Raw genomic sequence first — 20,934 nt, 5'->3', positions numbered from 1 at the left:
TGTTCTTCATTGTTCATCCCTAGCTGAAAATAAAATATAATTCTTTCATTGTTCTTGTTTGAGTTGTTGTTCGGACTTTGAACTCCAATTTCAAAGTGTGCTGAAGTTTGCTTGAGATTGTAATTACGTGTTGAAGGATCAAGTTCATTGTTTGGAATTTGGGGTCATAGATTCACAAAATTGATTTTTAGGTTTTCAAACTTTGAATAACTCTTTCATATGTTTTTTGGGATTTCAACTCAAATCTTCAAATATCAATCTTCAAACTAAAAAATCAGTTGTTAAATGTCAATTTCCAGCTTCAATTGCAATATACAAGCAATTTTTAGTAACACTCAGTTAAATCTCTTCTTCAATTTTTTGCACTTCGAAAACCCAACAAAGGTTAGAAATTTCTCACCAACAAGTTTTCAAATGAGTTGCTATTTTTGAGTTTCAACACAAAAAGAATGTCTTCAAGAGTTCTTCAACATCTTTTAACCATGGGAATTAAATTTTTAGCCTCAGATTCGATGACATCAAAACCCAAACAATGAACTCGATCATTCAACGCACAACTACTATCTCAAACGAACTTCAACGCACTTCGATATTGAAATTTCAAAATCCGAACAATAACTCGAGCAAGAACAATGAAATAACTATTTTTGATTAAAAAAAAATTAAAAACGGTGATAGAGACGAACAAAAGAACAATATAATTGAGAGGAATGGATTTTTGTCATGTTGGATTGCATATGTGGACTGTCATGTCAACACATATGACAAATATAACGTTTTAAGGGTATTTGTGGTCCAAAATTTAGACGACAAGGATAGTTTTGATTCCAAACATAAATAAATGATATATATAAGCTATTTCAAATAGTTCGAGTATAATTAATTAACAACCTCTCTTCTTTCATTTTCCCAAATCACACGGTAGGATATATCCGACCCATTGAATCAAGTCGGTGACCCATAAATCTGACCCGACCCATTAAACCGTTCTTCATAAATCACCCAAACGAAACGCTTCTGCATCACTGTACCCTTCGCTTTTCTCTCACCAGTGAGTTCGCCATGGCATTTCCTTACTTGGAGGCAGTTGTTGGTACGCCTTCATTAGTCTCTCTTCTTTCTAGGTCAAATGTTTTAGGTTCTTGATCAAACATTTGTGGATTGAATCTCTAAATCTTGAATTAAATTACTCGGGGTTTTTCTGTTGTTTGTTTTAGAAAGAAACAAACGTGTATGTTTTTTGGGTATCTTTAACTTAATCGGAATCTGTGAAAGTCTTGACGTGTTTTATGCATTAGTTGGGTCCGTTGATTTTTTCTTGGTCTGGAAGTTCAAAAGTCTTGGGGTTCTTGATTAAGTTTTCGTAGAATCTCTTTTGAATGTGTTCCTTTTCCATTTTGAGGATAATCAATTAGCTATTATGATTCTTCATGTTTTAGTAAAGAACTTCCTACTGTGTGCGTTCTTGATTAAATAGTTGCAGTATCGACAGTACCATATCTTTTTAGGAGTCTTGGCATTCTCTATTTTGTAATTTTTGTTTTATTTTCTTGCTCTTGTAATTTATTGTTTGCACTTCTTATTTTGTTTTCTTGTACTTTTTTTGTTTTGTTTTGTTTGTGTAATGTTGACCTATGATCAATTTTAATGGAGAAACATGGTCATTGAGGATTCATATAGTCGGCCCAACTTAATTGGATTTTTGCACTGGGGCAGTGTTGTTGTTGAAAAGCTTTTATTGAAACACCAAAGTTATTGAATAGCCAACGGCTATATATTAGATTGCATTAGAGTTCTGTTGAATTTTTCGATGACTGAATTAGTTTTTTTGTTAAGTGTTCGCTGAGAAACTAAATTAGAATTTAATTTATTAAGGTCTGGTTTGGTTCAGTTCAGTTTTTGAGATGTGTTGTGTCATCTAATGTTTCACCTCTGTAAGTCGTTTGTTTTTTGTGCCACTTGGTTGTTAATTGGCTGTTTGCTCCAGATTTTATCTTGGACTTGACTCAGATTTTTTTAGTGCCTTCTTTACTTACTGTAGTATAAACCTCCCTTTTTATTGCGCTTTTGGCTTTAAGTTTGCTCTTGAATCTTTCAGGTTTCATGATATTAATGTATATATTTGAGTCATACCTTGATGTACGGCAACATGCTGCTCATAAATTGCCAACACTTCCCAAACCTTTGGTGGGAGTTATCAGCCAGGAAAAATTTGAGAAGTCCCGTGCTTATAGTCTAGACAAAAGGTTTCTCTCCTACTTGTTTTGTCACTTGTTTTCTTTTGTTCATGGGACACAATCTTACTCTTATCTACTCTTGTTCTATTTGGTTCGGTTTTTGTTTTAACTTTTTGGTCTTTATTTTGTTTCAGTTACTTCCATTTTATCCACGAGTTTGTTACCATACTTATGGACTCTTCCATCTTGTACTTCCGGATATTGCCCTGGTTTTGGAAGGTGAATGGTTCAAGCTTTAATCTTTAGAATGTTCTCTCTTGCCACTCTGGAAATTCAATTGACTCTGTGTTTTATTTTCTGGCAGAGATCGGGAGAGTTTCTGGTATTCCTTGGTCTCAATGCAGAGAATGAAATATTTCACACACTCTCATTTTTAGCAGGAGTTATGGTTTGGTCACAGGTGCATATGGATATCTTTTTGGTTTCTTGTTCATAATGGTTGACATTTCTTGGAGTTTTTTGCCATTAAATAGTGTAGCGTTGTGTTAAAATTTATATTTAATGCACAAATCCTCAGATTCACTCCCCTTTGAGTTACAGAAGTTCTAACTTCCCTTAATGCTTCGGGTACTTTGTTGTCTGTGTAATTCCAGACTAGAGTAGTTACCACTTTATGAATTTGACCAAGTCGCTCATAGTTTCTAGTCTTGGAACTTGGAAGTATAGTGTTTCTACTTAATTTTGTTGTTAACTGCTGGTCCTTGTAAGCCGAGCTTGCATAAAAATTTTGAACTGTGAAATGTAAATGAAATTATGCCTCTATGATGGTTATCCTATGTAACATGAATGCTAGCTGACAAGGTAAAGGTTGATGATTCGTGATCTGCGTTTGATTATGTAATAACTCCTTTTTTACTTATTTGAGGGGTTTTGCGTTAGTTCTTGTCAGGAAACTTGTCTGTTTCTTGTTTAGAAAGACAGTTTGCTATAGCGACATATGAACCGGTCCAACCAGCAACCAGAGCTGTCAGCATTATATGAACAGAGAGCAACCTAAAAACCACTAATTTTGGTTTTGGATCTTACAAATCATTCATGCAGGAGATCCGGACTCATTTTTTTCTGATCATTTGAGAAAAAAGATTCATTCTCTTCATAAAAAATAGGAGGTATAATAAAAAAGGATTTCTTTTTCAATTCATTTGTGCCCTCATTCAGAAATTGTTTTTGATCCAATCCGCAGGAATCAATAGAAAAGGCAAATCCCTGCTAAAGTTCTTGGTGAATAATTGTTGCTTAAGCTTTCATGCATAAAGGCTTCCTATATATCCTAATGAGTTCTCTGTATAGCGTTCTTTGAACTCAAGCAATGTAGTTTGGTTCACATTGGCTGAATGAACTGTAAACGATATGTGCAGTCCTGGTCTTCCTTTTTTTTTTTGTTGGATCAAAGATAGCTCCAGATCTAATTTAATTATCTTCTTTATCATCTCTTATTGTGGTGCTCTGTATGAAGAATCATGCTCAAGTAAAGGCGTCGACCTGAATTTTAGAATTCTCATGCAAATGTGGTTTCAGTACACCTATGTTTTGTTTTGGCTCTTTGATATAATACACAGTTACCAATTTCAAAAAAAGGTGTCGATCTGTTTGCTGAACTCCTAGGGTGAATATTTTTATAACTTGGTGCTTTTGGCCCTGGTTCGCTTAATGTCTGACCTGACATCTTATTCATGCTTTGTACTGCAATGACCTGCAACTTTGATTGGTAGTTTTACGTTTTTGATTTTTCAGAGATCAATGCATCTTTTTATAAGTTCCCAGTTCGTAAACAATTGCGAAATACTTCTATTTGCCTAGAGATTACTTTCTTGTGGTGAGCTTGCTATTGGTTCCTCTTCTGAAATGATACAATTAACAGGTAGAAACGTATCTCGAGAAACATGTTGTTTACTGCAGCTACTGTATTTGATGTTTACTGATTAGTATAGTGATATCCTGGACCAATGATGTCTTTAAGTATTCTGGATTGCCTCAAAACATTATGTCTGTCCTAATATTTATAATCTGGTATCAAGTTAATTTTCAATTACTTGTACAGATCACCGATCTGCCATTCTCGTTGTATTCAACCTTTGTGATTGAGGCCCGCCATGGGTTCAACAAGGTATCATGGAAGTAATATCATTCTTTTTTCCATTATAAAGAGTTTCATGCATTTGTCGATTCTTGGTGGTTTAACATGTCCATTTGGAATTTGAATTGTCTTCGTGATGCAGCAAACAGTGTGGTTATACTTCAGGGACATGATAAAAGGAATTGCTTTATCTATTGTGATTGGTCCTCCCATTGTAGCTGCCATTATTGTTATAGTACAGGTACTGCCGCATGCTATGAATTAAAGGATACTTTCTGTTGCAGTTATGGTAAATTCAAGATTTAAACATGCTATAGCCCTCACTTGTCCATCTCATTTGACATCAATCTGTTCTTGGATCTCCATTTCATTTACTTTTGATTGGGGTCTGTGGATACTCCTTGCATGTGCATTTTAGAGGCTTGTCATATTGTGCATTCCTCTAACAGTATGAAGCAATTCTTGATTTGCAGAAAGGAGGTCCTTACTTGGCAATTTACTTATGGGGATTTATGCTGATTTTGTCTCTTGTTATGATGACTATCTACCCAGTACTAATTGCTCCACTTTTCAACAAGTTCACTCCGGTAAGTAGTACATCAACTCTCTCTTCTTCTCAAGAAGAGGAAAAACATATTTCGCGCAGCTCCAAAGTGCTGATTAGGTTTCCTTTCAATGAGTAGCTTCCACAGGGAGAGCTTAGGTTGAAGATTGAGAATCTTGCATCCTCACTCAAATTTCCCCTAAAGAAATTGTTTGTTGTTGATGGGTCCACAAGGTCAAGCCATAGCAATGTGAGTACTTTGTATATTATAGTGATATATGCGTAGTAGTTATACATGTATGTTGGTTGAATTTTACTTGTTGCAAATTCATGCTGCCTAGGTTTCATAGGTTGTGTGGTCCAAGATCCAAGCTGTTCTAGTAGAGTTTTAGATGATAATTTGGGTTTTTAAATTGGTCCAATTTTGTTCTGATTCCAGTTTGAAGACTTGTAATCCTCTTGGTAGTCTGTGATAGCTTTTTGCGGCACAGACAATCAGAGTTTAGATGGTTGTGTTAGAGTTTCTCCTCTAAGATCTTTTGCTTCAATATATTAGCTTTTACTAAAGCAGGTTTGCAATAAACATCTCTTATTTGCTATATCTTTCCTTTGTACCTTGTCATATATTTTGGAGATGAGGGTGTGTGTTCTGTTTTCTCTATGGTTTGTAAAAGGTTTAGTAAACGTATTCCACTTTCATCTTGAACTAATCGAATATGATAAACAGCTAAGGATGTACAGGAGCTAACTCAGTTCTGTCTGTAGATGTCTCTCTTATTTTCTGTTTTGAATTTAGTTTCATTGATAGAACTAGTTATCTTTCAGCTAGAAAAGAGTGTTCAATTTCATACAGCTAGTGCACTTGCAATGATAAACAATGGTTGAACAAGTTCTCATTTTCTTGCATTTGTATATTGTGAATGGTAGTGAGATGATACAACCACGTCCTACAGAGACTATTGTACAAATTAGTTGCAAACTCATTTTGTGCTTTTTGGGAAAAAAATATATATACAAAGATTCTTTTATCAGTTTCAAAAAATACACAAAGAATTTTTCCCCTCTGCTGCCTTTTGAAGTTATTTTGCTTACGCTTTCACATTTTTGTTGGAGTTCAATATAGTTTTCTGATGCTCACTTTGATTTCATTTTCAAGTTCAATGGATACAATAATCATATACGATAGTTCTCTAGTCCTCATCCCATCTACATTAACCACATTATATTATTAGATGTGTCGTTGGCTAGGATTCTCACACAGGTGTATGTAGAAGTGTGCCTACACTTCCTGGGCATTATAGATACAAAACAGCATTTACGGCTTCAAGTTCCAGCTTGTAGTGACCAACTTATTCTTACTTCATGTAGAAATCTGAGCCGCTTTATCATATCATATTAGATTTTGGGATATTGTAGTTTCTGGTGGCAAAAGGGATATGAAAATAGGTAATGTAAATCTCTCTGCCCACTCATTTGTTGGAGTTATGTCATGTGTGACTGAAATATTGATTGTCACAGAGGGTATAATATTGTCCTGATGTTTTCCTGTAGTTTCCTATTTGTCTCATCTCTTGTATACCTATTTATCTATTATCTTTTCTCTTAGTCCATGGGCTGATCTTGTATCTGCAACCATTTGCTAGGCATACATGTACGGATTCTTCAAGAACAAGCGCATTGTCCTCTATGATACACTCATCCAGCAGGTGTGGTGTCTATAAAACCTGTTTTTTCTTCTGGTCTTCTGCTCATTGCTATTAGTGATGAAGTTATGAACATTTAATCAACTTCTTGAAACTGTTTTGTTGGTAAAAGGTTGTTCCAATATGTTCGTGATTAGGGTGAAATAGCAACGATAAGGGTTATGAGTTTTCATGCAGATGCTCTACCTTTTTGCTATTGCATAACAATTGAACTATAACTTTTTTGGTTCCTTCTGAGAAGGTTCACCATTATAGATATCTGTGTGATGGAAGGAGTGTCTTTGATTCTGAGAAAAATTGAAGATGGTAAAGTATGTTACTGTGATCATTTTACCAAAACCAATTTTATGTCGCATTCGGGTGGACTGTATGCTAATGGCTGTTAGTTCATTGAAAACAATTTCTGGTATTTCACTGCTTCAGTATTGAATGTCCTCAAGGAGATATGCTAATTTACCGAATTTGAGAGTTGTGTACTCCAGCTTAAGTTGGAGTTATATCTTGAGGGATGAATGTATACAGGTCCAGTATCATTATATGTTAGGACTCTTCATTTACATTTCTAACCAATTAAAAATGATATCTATTTCTTTGAACTGATTGGGTGTTAGAAAGATGTCTTTACCAATTACCGCACGTGTCATATGATAGTCACTCCTTATATGTAGCATCCTTGTAGCTAGACTCATGAAGATACATATACTATGATACATGTTGAAAATTTTGGCCAACACACTCTTTTTCTCCCCATTATTTCTTTCTTCTCCTTTTATTATTTTTCTGGCTTTTAAAAAATGATTCTCTTTAATTCCTTCTAGTTTGTATTTTGGGTGTCCTTTAATTTCACTTATTTATGCTCTGCAGTGCAAGAATGATGAGGAAATCGTTGCTGTTATTGCACACGAGCTTGGTCACTGGAAACTTAATCACACAATGTACTCCTTCATTGCTGTTCAGGTAGGCCAATTGATTCCTGAAGCCCATGCTTTCAGTTATTCATATTTCAAGTCTGTTAGCAGTTCTTTAGGGTGGGTAGGGTGCAGGAGGGATTCCCATCTCTAGCTGGCCAAGAAAGTTAATGAGGTCACTCTAGTCAATAGCAGAACCCCCGACCACCCGCCTGCTAGGTCTTACTCTTTATCGATATTTTTCTCCTTTTTTTTAAATAACCGAGAAATCCGTCCGTGACTCGCCCTTTGGACCAATCACAGCCTGACAAATCACTTTAAAGTAAGAGTTTTAGGTAGAGTATTTAAAACAAGTTAAGATACACTAATAGTTAGCCCCAATAAGAAGAATGTTAGTGAGGTGATATTAGAAGGGATTTAGGGGTCGTTTGGTAGAATATATAAGAATAATGCTAAATAGAGTGTATTAGCAATGCATGTATTAGTTATGCTTGCATTAATTATACATAGATTATTTTTATGCATCGTTTGGTTTGATGCATAAAAAAATAGTATGCATTGCATAAAAAAATTAATTTACAAAGATACCCTCCACTATTATGGTGAAAAAGATGTAAAAAAGGTTTTGAGGGGTAATTGGGTCTTTAATCATGCTAATGCATACCTAGAAATCCATGGTAATAGCAATACACACCTTAATACACTATAAAGTGTATAACTAATGCAAACATTAGTTATACATAGGTTGGAAAACAGTACCAAACAAGGTACTAGACTACTAGTAATACACCAGGCTAATGCATGCATTATTTTTTCCAATACACTCTACCAAACGACCCCTTAGTGTATAAATGCACACAATTCAAACATTTAGGTGTCTTGGCTCACTCTTGCAGGAGGATGCCACGACATAGTAAGATGTGACACATATAATTAAATATTATGAGTTCATTTCCATTTTTTTATGTAGAATGATTGAAATGGATGAATATTACTAGAGTGCTATACAAAAGTAACCCGCCTATAAATATATGAAAAGGCATTGTTTTATAGAAACTTTATAAGACCAACAATATTATATATCTAACTGTTGGGGATCCAATGCCCAATGTTAACATAGCTATGCGGTTACACTAGGTTGGACATGATACGTAGTGATCACATTTGACAGAGAATGCTAATACTAGCACACATATCATAAACGAGGAATGATCACGTTAGATAGTTTAGTCATGTCCTAGGTAAACCCCGTATGCAGCCGTTTGTAGGAGTGTTTATGTAATTTTTGAAGGTGCTAAAAGGAGCAATTAGTGAGGTAGATGTAAAATCACATGAAAGGAAGTTGTAAGAGAAGACCTACAATTGCACATAATCAATCTAGATGAGACATACGTCAAGTGTAAAATCTCATCTATGGTTACACTTATACTTGGGCGACAAAGATTTTCATTGCTGGGTTAGGAATAATGTCATGTAGGTATAACTGTGAGAGGTTGAAGATAATTTGTTAGTATAAGGGACATGATATAGCAGAATGAGTACCTTGATTTATATAGCTACCTTAATTAATCTGGGTCTACAATGTAGTTTGATTGAACTATTGGTATGCAACCCAGTTCCGTGTTTTGGGGTTTTCCTTTCCTCCTCTTGCTTATTTTGTCATCTGTATTGTTTAGGGTTGTCACTGTCAACAATTCTTTCTTGATTCTCAATTTCGGATTGGGATCACTTGAGCATTTTTTCTATAGGGGCAAGTATTTTTCCACTGCCAAACGATATGAAGTCTGATCTTTTTAGTGCTAGACTCGGTTGGACAACCACTTGTACCTGGAGGAAAGTGACCTCGATATTTGGGAATCTGCCATTGCAGTGTAGTTTCAGGACTATTAACATTAGGTTTATCATATTCTGGTAAAAGGTTTTGGTCTCAGTATATGCGTTGATGGTTCCCCCTGTTTTTGAACTATTGATGGTTGACTGGGATTTGTTGGTGGAATCAAGTTGTAAGATGATGTTGCAAGTTATTGTTTATGGACTTCACTATTGTAAATCTTTTGGAAATAAAATGCTGGTAAAACTAGTTGACCTTTCCTCAATAGCATGCAACTGGACAGGCTACATTGCTTAGTTTCAGGTGCATGGCTTTCTGACTCTTGTTGCATGACATCTGAGGTTGAGATAGTATCTTGCTTCTCCTTTACCTGATTGGAATGCCTCGCGCATATATATGTACTCCATGTGGTGCATACATACGTACATATATGTACATGTATAATTGTTGTCCTTTTAGTCTAACTTAACTTTAGATTCATGTTCATCTTTTTCTGACAGAAGTATATCCCTGCAGATTCTCACGTTCTTGCAGTTTGGAGGATACACTCTTGTTAGGAATTCAAAGGATTTGTTTCAGAGTTTTGGCTTTGATACACAACCAGTTCTCATTGGACTCATCATATTTCAGGTAACACTGAACATCTGGTCAGGAGGTGTGGTGATTAGGAAGGTTTAACTATGATAACTCAAGTCTGAAATATTGAAATCCCATTCAAGTGGCATCTTTTAGGTCACAATTACCAATTTAGGAGCAAATTTCTATGTAGAATTAATTGAGATTTTTAAGGCACGCCTTCAAAAATTAGAAAGAAATGATCCTTTTTTTTCTTCCGTTGTTTGAAATATGAATCTCCATTTTTCGTTTTCTAGCTCAGATAAAAATAATGGTCAGGTTTCTGAAGAGGGAAATTTTTGAACTTATCGCGTAGATCAATGGGACTTGCATTTTCTTTTCTCCATACAACTTTTCTCCTTTCTATCATAAAAGTCAAACCAATATTCATTTTGGAAACCTCTTGTTTTACTTATATTACAAAACAGTTCATATTTTGTAGTCATGTCTTAAAGTAATTAATACTTAATAGTTAAATCGAGATTTTCATTTCGAAATGTTCTTTCACGCTAAAGTCAAATCCTGACGTATTTAAGTGGAGAAGGGTAGAGGGGTGGGCCCATTATCCACCGAGTTTAGAAGGCTGTGATTGGTCCAAAGGCGGGTCACAAACAGATTTCTCGGTTAAAAAAAAAATAAAAATCAAATCCTGACGTAAATTGTGATTAGTACCTTAAGGTTCTTCTTCTATGTGATGGTCAATAATTTTGTATGCAACCAGGTTGGTCTTCACTAGTATATTGTTTGAAACACTGCAAAGAATACAAGGATCAATGTTTTTCAATTAAAAATCAATGATTTTTTTTCTAATTTATTCAATATAATGGTTATTGTTGCAGCATACTGTGATACCTCTCCAGCACCTTGTGAGCTTTGGCCTTAATCTTGTAAGCCGTGCCTTTGAGTTCCAGGTAAATTTTGGTTTAGCACTTATCTTCGATTTTGAATCATTGTTTACCCCCAAAAAGCTTTTGCTTGAACTAATGTGAAGACATTGTTTACCCCGAAAAGCTTTACTTGAACTGTAATGTGAAGACATTGTTTACCCCCTGAAAGCTTTTACTTGAACTTGATATTTTTTCTTTCTCAAGGCTGATGCATTTGCAAAGAAACTGGGTTATGCTGCACCTCTTCGAGCTGGTCTTGTGAAACTTCAGGTCAACTTTCTCTACTTTTTCTGGAACATCTCAACTTTAATATTTGGGAACAGTTTTCATCTATCATTTTCACTATATTTTACAGAACTAGAGATTATTGGAATGTGCATGTTGTACTTTACTTTGAAGTATTTGCATGGTACTAGATGTGTATAATCTTGTCTGGTGTCTTGCAGGAAGAGAACTTGTCAGCTATGAACACAGATCCTTGGTATTCAGCCTATCATTATTCTCACCCTCCCCTCGTTGAAAGATTGGCTGCCATTGATGAATCTAATAAGAAGACGGAGTGACACATTCATGGGAGTTTCACCGTTCAATGTAGAGCTCGTTCTATACTGCACATCTGCAAGCATAGATATTATATACTTGCAACGTCATGTATGCTGATATTGTCATGTTATATTCACAATATAGGGGGCTTTAGAAGGGTGTTTGAGAGGTCGTAAGGAGAGTGGTTTTGTCATCCATGTGGTTTACATTAGTGGAAAACTTTGTCTAGGTCGAAAATTTACTCCTAACCATACTTTTGGCAAATTCTAGCTTTCTGGGAGATGCAGCCACAGCTTGAAAAAACTCAGGCGGATCACACTTGTAGCACTTGGTGCAACAGTTTACTGTGTGCAGCAGGATGATGAAAATGGTTTTTAATGAGCAAGCTACTTATATTAGTCTGATAAATATGCTAATGCAAGTTCACTAACTCTTCTAAAGGGTTTGATATTTTCGAGTATTGCTGTGGTAGGCTATGGTGATGGTCCTAAGCTTCTCACACATTCGAAACTTTTCACATTTATAGACAAATGTGGGACACTGGAAAACAAGCCTAATGAACCTAGGATGAGCATACATTATTGGTTTAATTACAGTCGTTAAGCACTTCAGCCAACTAGTTTTCAGTGAATAAAGTGTATATTTCGATCAGTTAGCTGAAGTCATGGAGCTTCTTTTTATTGTTAATCTTATGAAAAGAACTCATTACATATCCATTGATGTTGGTACATGGCCACTATCCCAAAATTAAGCTATAATTTGATTAACTTTTTAGGTAATAAGACAATTACAACCTTATTTTAAGTACAAAGTTAGATATGCAACATCTGCACGTATCATTCTCTTGTCTTTACTAAAGTTGGATACTTAAGGAGGAAGAATGAAAGTGCTATACAATCATGTAGCTTTATGACAAACCAATAGTGATTCCAACAAAAAGGTAAAGTGTCATCATAAAGGTCAATTATTTCTTTGGAGAAAAATTCTAAAGATGGTGCATTCACAACCAAAAACTAATGATAGTCTAACCATATATAAAAAAGTTTCCCTAATTCAACATCTATCAAGTGTTTTAAGTTGACAACCATTTGGCCACATCTAAATGATAAATTACTTTAATGATCTTCAACTAAGAGGTGGGGTTGTCAAGACTATTATTATTAAGTACCTAGTTGTTGTTTTAAATGAGTTTTTACTCTGTTTTACTTGTTCACTATATGAAAAGTAATTTTTATTTTTATTTGTCCACTTTACACTTTGTTTGGATGGTTATTACGTATTGTTTCATAATCTATTGTATTGTATTGTATTGTACTGTATTGAATTAAAGAATACAATGTTTGGATAGATTAATTATTTTTCGTCGTTACATAATGTCATACATCCATAATTTGAATAATAAACCTACTAGAAAGGTAGGGTACGAGATAGAGGTACTTTGAAAAGGTAGGATAAAAGATGAAATATGATAAGTAAATAATAAATAAAGAGAAATGAGAAGAAAATACCAAGTAATGACGCGATCACACCAAATCGGTCGTTACATAAAATAGGTCTTTTTGTTATTACCTAACGATGAATTTAAACGATATGATACAATAGAATTTAAATAACAATCAAAATAAACATTGTATTTAAATTAACAATACAATATAATAGAACGGATAACAACTATCCAAACAAGGTGTTAGCATATTAAGAAAAAGACAATTTCATTTTTTTATTTTACCCTTAATATTAATTATTCATTTCTCAAATCTTTAAAGATTATACACCAACTAATATGAATATCATAGCAAAATATGTATACTTTATTTACTATTTCTTAATAAATACACAAAGTCTGTTGTGGATAGGTAAAAATGAACGGATAAAGTAAATTATTTGAGCTGTTTGATGTCAAAATCCTACTTCCTACTTGTATCCAACAGTTGGGAAGTGGGAACCAGGCAGTAGGTTTTGTATTAATAAATTGAGATATTTTAAAGTTATAACAATTCATGATATTAATATAAAATATCGTTTTAAACAATCATAATTTAGCATAATAAATCAAATAAATTAATGTTATTTTCTTCTAGTTATCAGTTAATATATCCAAAAAACAACTACTCATTTAAGAAAATATTTTTTTTTGGGTAATGCTAAATGATCAGAAAATTTGGCTAGAAATTAAAAAAATATCTTTTTTATTTTAAAATAAACTGATCTTTTTTCCATTTTTAGTTAAAAAGTATTATAGTTAAAAGGGTAAAAATGTTTAAAAAGATAAAATACCATTCTGGCCAAATTTTCTGACCAAGAGAATTTTTCCTTTTTTTTAATGCATATAACTTTTTTTATTTCTCTCTCATATCCGCATTAAAATCCTACTAATCTAGATTTACGCCGTGTAGGATTCATTTAAGAAATTTTATTTTTTAATGTATATAACTTTTTTTATTTCTCTCTCATATCCGTGTTGAAATCCAACTAATCTAGATTTACGCCGAATACGACTCATTTAAGAAAATATTTCCTATTAAAAAGATTTCACACTCAAAAGTCAAAATTCAAAATTCAAACCCAAAAACTATGTAACTTAAATTCAAGTGAATTAATTAAAATCTAACTAATCTAAATTTACGCCGTATATAACTCATTTAAGAAGATATTTTCTATTAAAAATATATATATTTAAAACTCAAACTCGAAAACTAAAACTCAAGTAAGTGATATAGCACATAATTCAAAGAATTCCAAATTAGGACACACATGTCATTTTCCAATTATCAAGACTTTTTCTCATTATGGGCTGTCTTTATTTTGTCTCAGCAATTATAGACCCCTAAACTTTTAAATATTGTATTTGGACCCTTCTAATATTTTTTCCAAATGTGTTTTGAACTCACATTTAGTAGTAGTTTAAAAATAAATATTCATTTAAACTCAAAAGTTGAGGTTGAGATAGAGTTCTAAATTTGAAATTAAATCTATGAGCATGTTTATATCTAACTATTTTAATCAGTTTTAAAATTTATATTCAACTATTTTTTAAATAAGATAAAAATTAAAAAATAAAAACTCTCACGTCTTATTTATGATAATTTTTTCTACTCGAAATTTTATTTATATAACTTCTGAATGTGGGAGGATTTTATATCTAATTGATGTCAATATGTTCATCATTATCCAATAACAATTGAAGGCCTGCATGGTTGGCCTATATGAAGAATTAGTCATTATATATAATTCAAATACTATTTGTTGGCTAGAAACTATAGTATATATTCAATATCGTATATATACTAATATTTAGTTGCTCCTTTCCATCTCTTTATAAATTAATAGCTATATATGTGAATATTTATCTATTATTTTATGCGAGATATATAAATAATTTAATTAATTAAAATAATTAAAAACATTCTTAAAATCTTCAAAACTAATTAATTTAATACAAATATATAATCAAACATCTAACAACAAATAATTTCTGCATTACAATTCTTATCATTGGAGTTTCGATTAAATTTAGATCACACGCTGCAGGGTTCAATCGGGGGATATTGGAGCCTTTATTAAATTAGAATCGTGCATTGCATGACCAGTTTGGGGGTGACATTATTGCTAAGGGTAAAACAACCCATCACTGCACCGCAACTCAGGTCGGTGATGCATAACATTCCTTACCTTACTTATATTTGCTTCTTCTTTTTTCCTTGGAAAGGGATGGGGAGAAGATGATATTTTTTCAAAAACTGAGACACTAAATTAGAAGTTTCTTAAACTTATGGGGGGTTAATATAATAATAAGAAAAAACAGACAATATTTCAAGTTGCTAGGCTGGCAGAAAAAAAGAGAAAAGGAGAGATTCTCGCCCGCACTCTCTCTGCCCACTTCTCTCTGTCTATAGCTACCGGAAAATCAAGAATTCCACCGGAAAAACCCCATTTCAAAGTTTACACTATTCCGAGACACTGCCGATAAACCCATTTTCCCCACCATTAAAATCAAGAATCCGACCAGAATCTCGTCGGAAATACCCAAATATCGCCGGAAAACGAAACTGTACTCATTCAGTATTCCCTTTTGTTAGTTTTACTCATCATATAGTAATACGTAGTAATATAACTGAAGTTATTGGAAATACAGATGCAGTGAAGTGATTTTGATTACTGAAAAAGATGTCTGTGTACGATGCGGCGTTTGTGAACAGTGAGTTATCGAAGAACACTTCGATATTTGGATTGAAATTGTGGGTGGTGATTGGGATCTTTGTTGGAGCTGTATTTGTTCTCATACTCTTCCTTCTGTCACTCTGTATCACCGCTTCTCGCCGCCGCACTACCACCCAAAAAGGCAAACTCCACCGTCCTATCAATTCTGAGCTTACCCCAGTTGTCTCCAAGGAAATCCAAGAGATTGTCCACCATGACACCGCCCCAGATCACCGCCCCATTGTCCTTCAGGTGTGTTTTTCTTCTTGTTGTGGTCCCAATTTTACTTTGAAAATTTCAGTTACATACGCTGATTTTCGTCTTTTAGCTGTTTTTTGTGTTGATATATGGTTAAATTTGTATTTTCATTAGGAAAAATGTCATCTTTTGATAGTTTGGAGCTTTTCTGAATTGGGTATTTTGCTTTTTATGTAGAAATAAATTTAATCTGATAGCTTCGAAAATTTTCAAATTGAGATTTTTGCTTTATGACGAAGATAATGATATCTTTGATAGCTTAAAGATTATTTGAACTGAGAAGTTTGTTTTTTTATTTTATTGAAAGAGATGTAAGCTTTGGTTCCTTAGATTGTTTTCGACTGGGAAATTTGAGTTTTGTTTTCTTATGATATTAATTTTTTAACTTTGAAAGTTCAGTTATATACAGTGCTTTTCTTATTTAATTACTATTTCATTGAGGTTGTTTAGCTTTTTTTTGAAGATTGATATATGGTTAAATTTATATTTGATAGCTAATATCTTTTTTGAATTTGGGATTTTTGTTGTATGTAGAAAGAAAAAAAATCTTTGACAACTTTGAGATTTTTTGAATTGGGAATTTTGCATTTTATCAGAGAAAGATATAAATTTTGTTAAGTTAGATTATCTTCAACAAGAAATCTTGAGTTTTCTTAAAAATTGGAACTTGATTTGTGTTACCTTTATGTATCAGGCTGTGCCAGAAATACAGATCAACATGGGGAAGGTGGAGCACAGAGTGGTGTTTTCAGACAAGATGCCTGGGGCATCAAGCGGTGAGAGTAGGGCAACTAATGGGGCTGAAACGGGGTCGTTAGGGAATAGTGGGCAATTGCCAGAAGTATCACATTTAGGGTGGGGAAGGTGGTATACGCTGAGAGAGCTCGAGGCTGCCACTAATTGCTTGTCTGATGAGAATGTGATAGGAGAAGGCGGGTATGGAATTGTGTATCAAGGTGTATTGACTGATGGCACCAGAGTAGCTGTTAAAAATCTCTTGAATAACAGGTAAAAACCATTGATGCCCATTTTTATTATACATAGATCTCTTTCAGTGTTTGGTCACTTTCTTTGTTTATTTGCTTGTTTCCCATTTGGGCTTTGCTAAAAATATAAATAATGTCTTCAACTTACATGAGATAATTAATGGCGCTTAGATTCTGCAGTTGTTCCTGTTAACAATTGTGATTTCTTCATGTGCACTCAAGCCTCCTACCATTGTGAACGGAAGTACTTATTCTTTCTTGAATCTTCTGAACTTCTGCTTTTAAGTCTCCTCCTGTGGGTGAGAAGTGTTCTTTTTTGTTTCCAGTTGAAAGCCAACTAGGTATCTGAATTAACATATTAAATTCAGGAAGAAACAGATAATTGTTGAACGTAACGTTCTCGTTTAATGCTTCTACCTCCCTTAATTCCTTTGTTTGCGTTTGGAGAAATTTTATTTTCCTACTAAAATATGAAGATTCTAATCTTACTTGGCAACAACATTGTCATTTCTTTCCAATCTTAAGCTCATGATAGGAGTACTTCTTATCTGGATAAATAACTTCGTGGAAGTTTTAATGGGATCAATTATCTCAGGGGTCAAGCAGAGAAGGAGTTTAAAGTGGAGGTAGAAGCTATTGGGCGTGTAAGACACAAGAATCTCGTGAGGCTGCTTGGGTACTGTGTTGAAGGAGCTTACAGGTATCAATTTCAACTCTATAATTTGAATTCTAAATTGTAGTTTGCTTTGAAGGGTTTCAATAGACTGAGTGTGTCTTTCTGCTTTGTAGGATGCTTGTCTATGAGTATGTAGATAATGGAACTTTGGAGCAATGGATTCACGGAGATGTTGGGGATGTCAGTCCTTTGACATGGGATAACAGAATGACTATAATAGTGGGAACAGCAAAAGCGTACGTACTCAGAAACTTCTTGTACATATCAAGGTTTTAAAACGTAGCTTGACTGCTAGTTTTCTATGTATACCACAGTTTAGCATATCTTCATGAGGGTCTGGAACCTAAAGTTGTTCATCGAGATGTAAAATCCAGCAACGTACTCCTCGATCGCCAGTGGCATCCAAAGCTGTCCGACTTTGGGCTTGCTAAACTCCTCAATGCAGAGAGGAGTTATGTGACAACTCGTGTAATGGGAACATTTGGGTCAGTGAATTCTGCTTTTGAGATCATTTTCAGTCTGTGAATTGGGCTTCTTCTATAGGATCAATCTAATGTTCGTTTTTAAGTGAAGCTATTACTTAACTCATTATTTCTGTACCAGTTATGTTGCACCAGAATATGCTTGTACCGGCATGCTTAATGAGAAGAGTGACATTTATAGCTTTGGAATACTTATCATGGAGATAATTACTGGGAGAACTCCTGTTGATTATGGTAGACCAAAAGGCGAGGTTAGTTTTTCCCATCTTTTATCAATTTATGAATATTGCTGAGTAATTTCTGTTTCATACAACTTATATTTGGAAAACAATGGCAGACTAATTTGGTGGAGTGGTTAAAAATGATGGTTGGGAATCGAAAATCTGAGGAAGTGGTTGATCCTAAGTTGCCTGAAATGCCTTCGTCAAAAGGACTCAAGCGTGCTCTTTTGGTTGCTCTTCGGTGTGTTGATCCTGATGCTCAAAAGAGGCCTAAAATGGGACACATTATCCACATGCTAGAGGCGGATGATCTGCTGGTTCGTGATGTATGTGCCATTTCCTTTCCTTTTTTTTTTTAAAAAAAAATGAAAACCTATCTGATAATGTCATTCCGTAAGTTTCCTGATTGTTCATCTGTTTATCTGTCACTTTCTACAATCTGTAGGAACGTCGTATTGGTAGAGAAAGAGAATCGTCTAATTCCCACCGTGACTACAAACAAGACAACCAAGCTGGTCCCAAGTTATCCAGAAAACAATATGGTGATGGAGCACCAGAAACTAGTGAAGGAGATAGTAGTAGAAACCATAATTTGCCATCTAGTTGGAGATAGATAAAATTATAAATGAAACATATGATCATCAATATTTATATATCTAAATGCTTATCCTATTCTTTTCTGTTCTTTATGTAATTCTTTTTCACTAACCTTCTTAATGATTTCTATACTATTCTTTTTCCCCCTTGCAATTTTCTTTGTTGTTCACATACTCAACTGCACTAGTAATTTTCAATAGAACTTTTGTATGATTTACAAACAGGTATCTATCAGAGGCCCACTCTGGCAAGCCACTATGTTACAGTTTTTAATATTTTGTAAGGATAAGGATTCTTCCTTCATTGTACTTTTATAACTAGTGGCCCCTGTTTACTCACTTTGCCAGCTAACTTTGCTGGATCAAAAGCTCATTTAGGATCCCATTATTGGCTACTAGTTACTCTCTTTTTAATTTCTTTGATCTGGTGTTTTGGCATGTTCTATATTGGGAATGGGACCATGGCCATTTGTTTCTTCTTGATTTCAGTGCAATGAACATGTCAATTCCCACAGTATTTTGAAAATGACATCTTGAAGTGATTTGGTGGTGTAGAGCTGGCAATTAGGAATCATTAGTGCTAACATGGTCACACAATTATTTAATTGATGTGTTGTACATCTTGCCTTTTTTTTTATAATCGAGAAATCTCTGAGCAGATATGGTTTTGAAACTCAATGAATAATGAGCTTGTGTATAGAATTTGATATTGAAGATATTATGGAATGGAATCTAAATGTCAGATTTCTAATACTATATAGTTGAGATTGGCTTTTAATTCTTTTTGGTGTTCATTTAAGGCTTTTTTTTTGTCCTATGGGGTTGGTTGCTTGTTTAGAGTAAGAATAGAGTAATAAATGGAACAGGTTTGTGCTGAGGAAGAGACATTTATGAATTGGCAGCAAGATTGCTTGTTGCTGTTGGAAGTTAGTATGCATTCATGTGATGCTTTTATTACTACAATAAGATGTTTTGATTAATAAATTTGAGGGCTCTTTTGGTTCCTCACTAACTCCCATTTTATACTACCTTTTTCTTTTTTCTAAGTTTAGCCGTTTCAAAATCAACTTTAGATATACAGTATTGAAGTTGAGTTTGTTGAAGCCAAATTTAAAACCATTTGAAAATAACAACAATAACATATCCAGAGGAGGATAAAATATTGCAATTTCAATATTCAACAACTCATTCCATTTGTGTACAACTTTGGTTATACATACAATAATTAAGAAAGGACAAACTTTTGTTTGAAGATTTGCCAACATTAGTTACAAATAAAATAATTTGAAAAAAATTAATATAACTTGAATAGCAAAGTAAAACTGACTGTTGAGTGCAATTCTTATAGAATATTAGTCTAGTTAATTTGGTAATAAAGGACCAGATTTTGCTAACTCTAATTGGGCCCAATATAAGGTTGGAGGCCCAACTATTACTTTTGGGCCGAATCATACTTGGCAACTGAACTTATTCAAGATCAGTTGACATGCTAATTTAGCCCACTAAGAAAATATTGAAATTGCAAACTGTGTCAAAGGATTTTATGTGTTCAAACTTCAAAGATTAAAAGAAAAACATGACAGCTAATAGCAAAGTAGTGCGGAACATATATCCAAAGAACCGTAACAATAACAACAAGGTACAATTACTTAAACATTGTAAATCAAAGATGATATTAGATACCAAAATTAAAAACTAAATGGATATGCTAATACTATGACGGACACAAAGCTCTGAACTCCCCAACCAAAAACATGAATAGGCTAGTAATAAGACATGTGTTCAAGTACTTAGCCATTATTATCCCTTTGTATTATTCTCCTTTTTATGTTGAAAAACTTAGTCTTCTTTTAAAGATTTAAAAAGTTGTCATTTAATTTGCTATGTATTTGCAATCTCAAAGAAAGCAGTATGATATACAAAAAATGTAAACTATAACTTGAATGGAAAAGTTCCTTGGTAGGTGATAGATACAATATATAGTAATATAAATTAATTACTAAAAAAGATTTAGCTTAATCTGCAAGACATTCTTGCTATTCTTAATTAAAAATAATTAAGCAAAATTATAACGCATACTTTAATTGACCATTTCGACTTTGGTAAAAAAAATTCATCCAATGCTATTTGCTTGCTGCCTAAAATACACATGCAAGTGCAAAACCTTAAA

The 20,934-nt window shown here is 33.8% G+C and overlaps 2 protein-coding genes across 2 annotated transcripts; both read left to right on the top strand.

Moving 5' to 3' along the window:
* The first annotated feature begins 943 nt into the window (after window positions 1–943).
* Window positions 944–11,753, top strand: LOC125877777 (CAAX prenyl protease 1 homolog). Its single transcript, XM_049559047.1, has 14 exons — window positions 944–1,093; window positions 2,099–2,246; window positions 2,372–2,456; window positions 2,542–2,637; window positions 4,279–4,344; window positions 4,457–4,555; window positions 4,788–4,901; window positions 4,998–5,108; window positions 6,502–6,564; window positions 7,426–7,518; window positions 9,817–9,930; window positions 10,755–10,826; window positions 11,007–11,072; window positions 11,249–11,753. Exons 1-14 carry the CDS (start codon window positions 1,063–1,065, stop codon window positions 11,363–11,365), a joined length of 1,275 nt encoding a protein of 424 aa, XP_049415004.1. The 5' UTR covers window positions 944–1,062; the 3' UTR covers window positions 11,366–11,753.
* A 3,424-nt stretch (window positions 11,754–15,177) lies between these two features.
* Window positions 15,178–18,907, top strand: LOC125872187 (probable serine/threonine-protein kinase At1g01540). Its single transcript, XM_049552893.1, has 8 exons — window positions 15,178–15,797; window positions 16,498–16,811; window positions 17,385–17,489; window positions 17,579–17,701; window positions 17,780–17,950; window positions 18,069–18,198; window positions 18,285–18,494; window positions 18,614–18,907. Exons 1-8 carry the CDS (start codon window positions 15,513–15,515, stop codon window positions 18,779–18,781), a joined length of 1,506 nt encoding a protein of 501 aa, XP_049408850.1. The 5' UTR covers window positions 15,178–15,512; the 3' UTR covers window positions 18,782–18,907.
* The last annotated feature ends 2,027 nt before the right edge of the window (window positions 18,908–20,934 follow it).

Source organism: Solanum stenotomum, chromosome 1 (genome assembly GCF_019186545.1).
Source record: "Solanum stenotomum isolate F172 chromosome 1, ASM1918654v1, whole genome shotgun sequence".
In the NCBI taxonomy this organism is placed as follows: domain Eukaryota; kingdom Viridiplantae; phylum Streptophyta; class Magnoliopsida; order Solanales; family Solanaceae; genus Solanum; species Solanum stenotomum.
The sequence above is the reverse complement of the archived record's forward strand: the minus strand, read 5'-3'. Positions and strand labels throughout refer to the sequence as shown.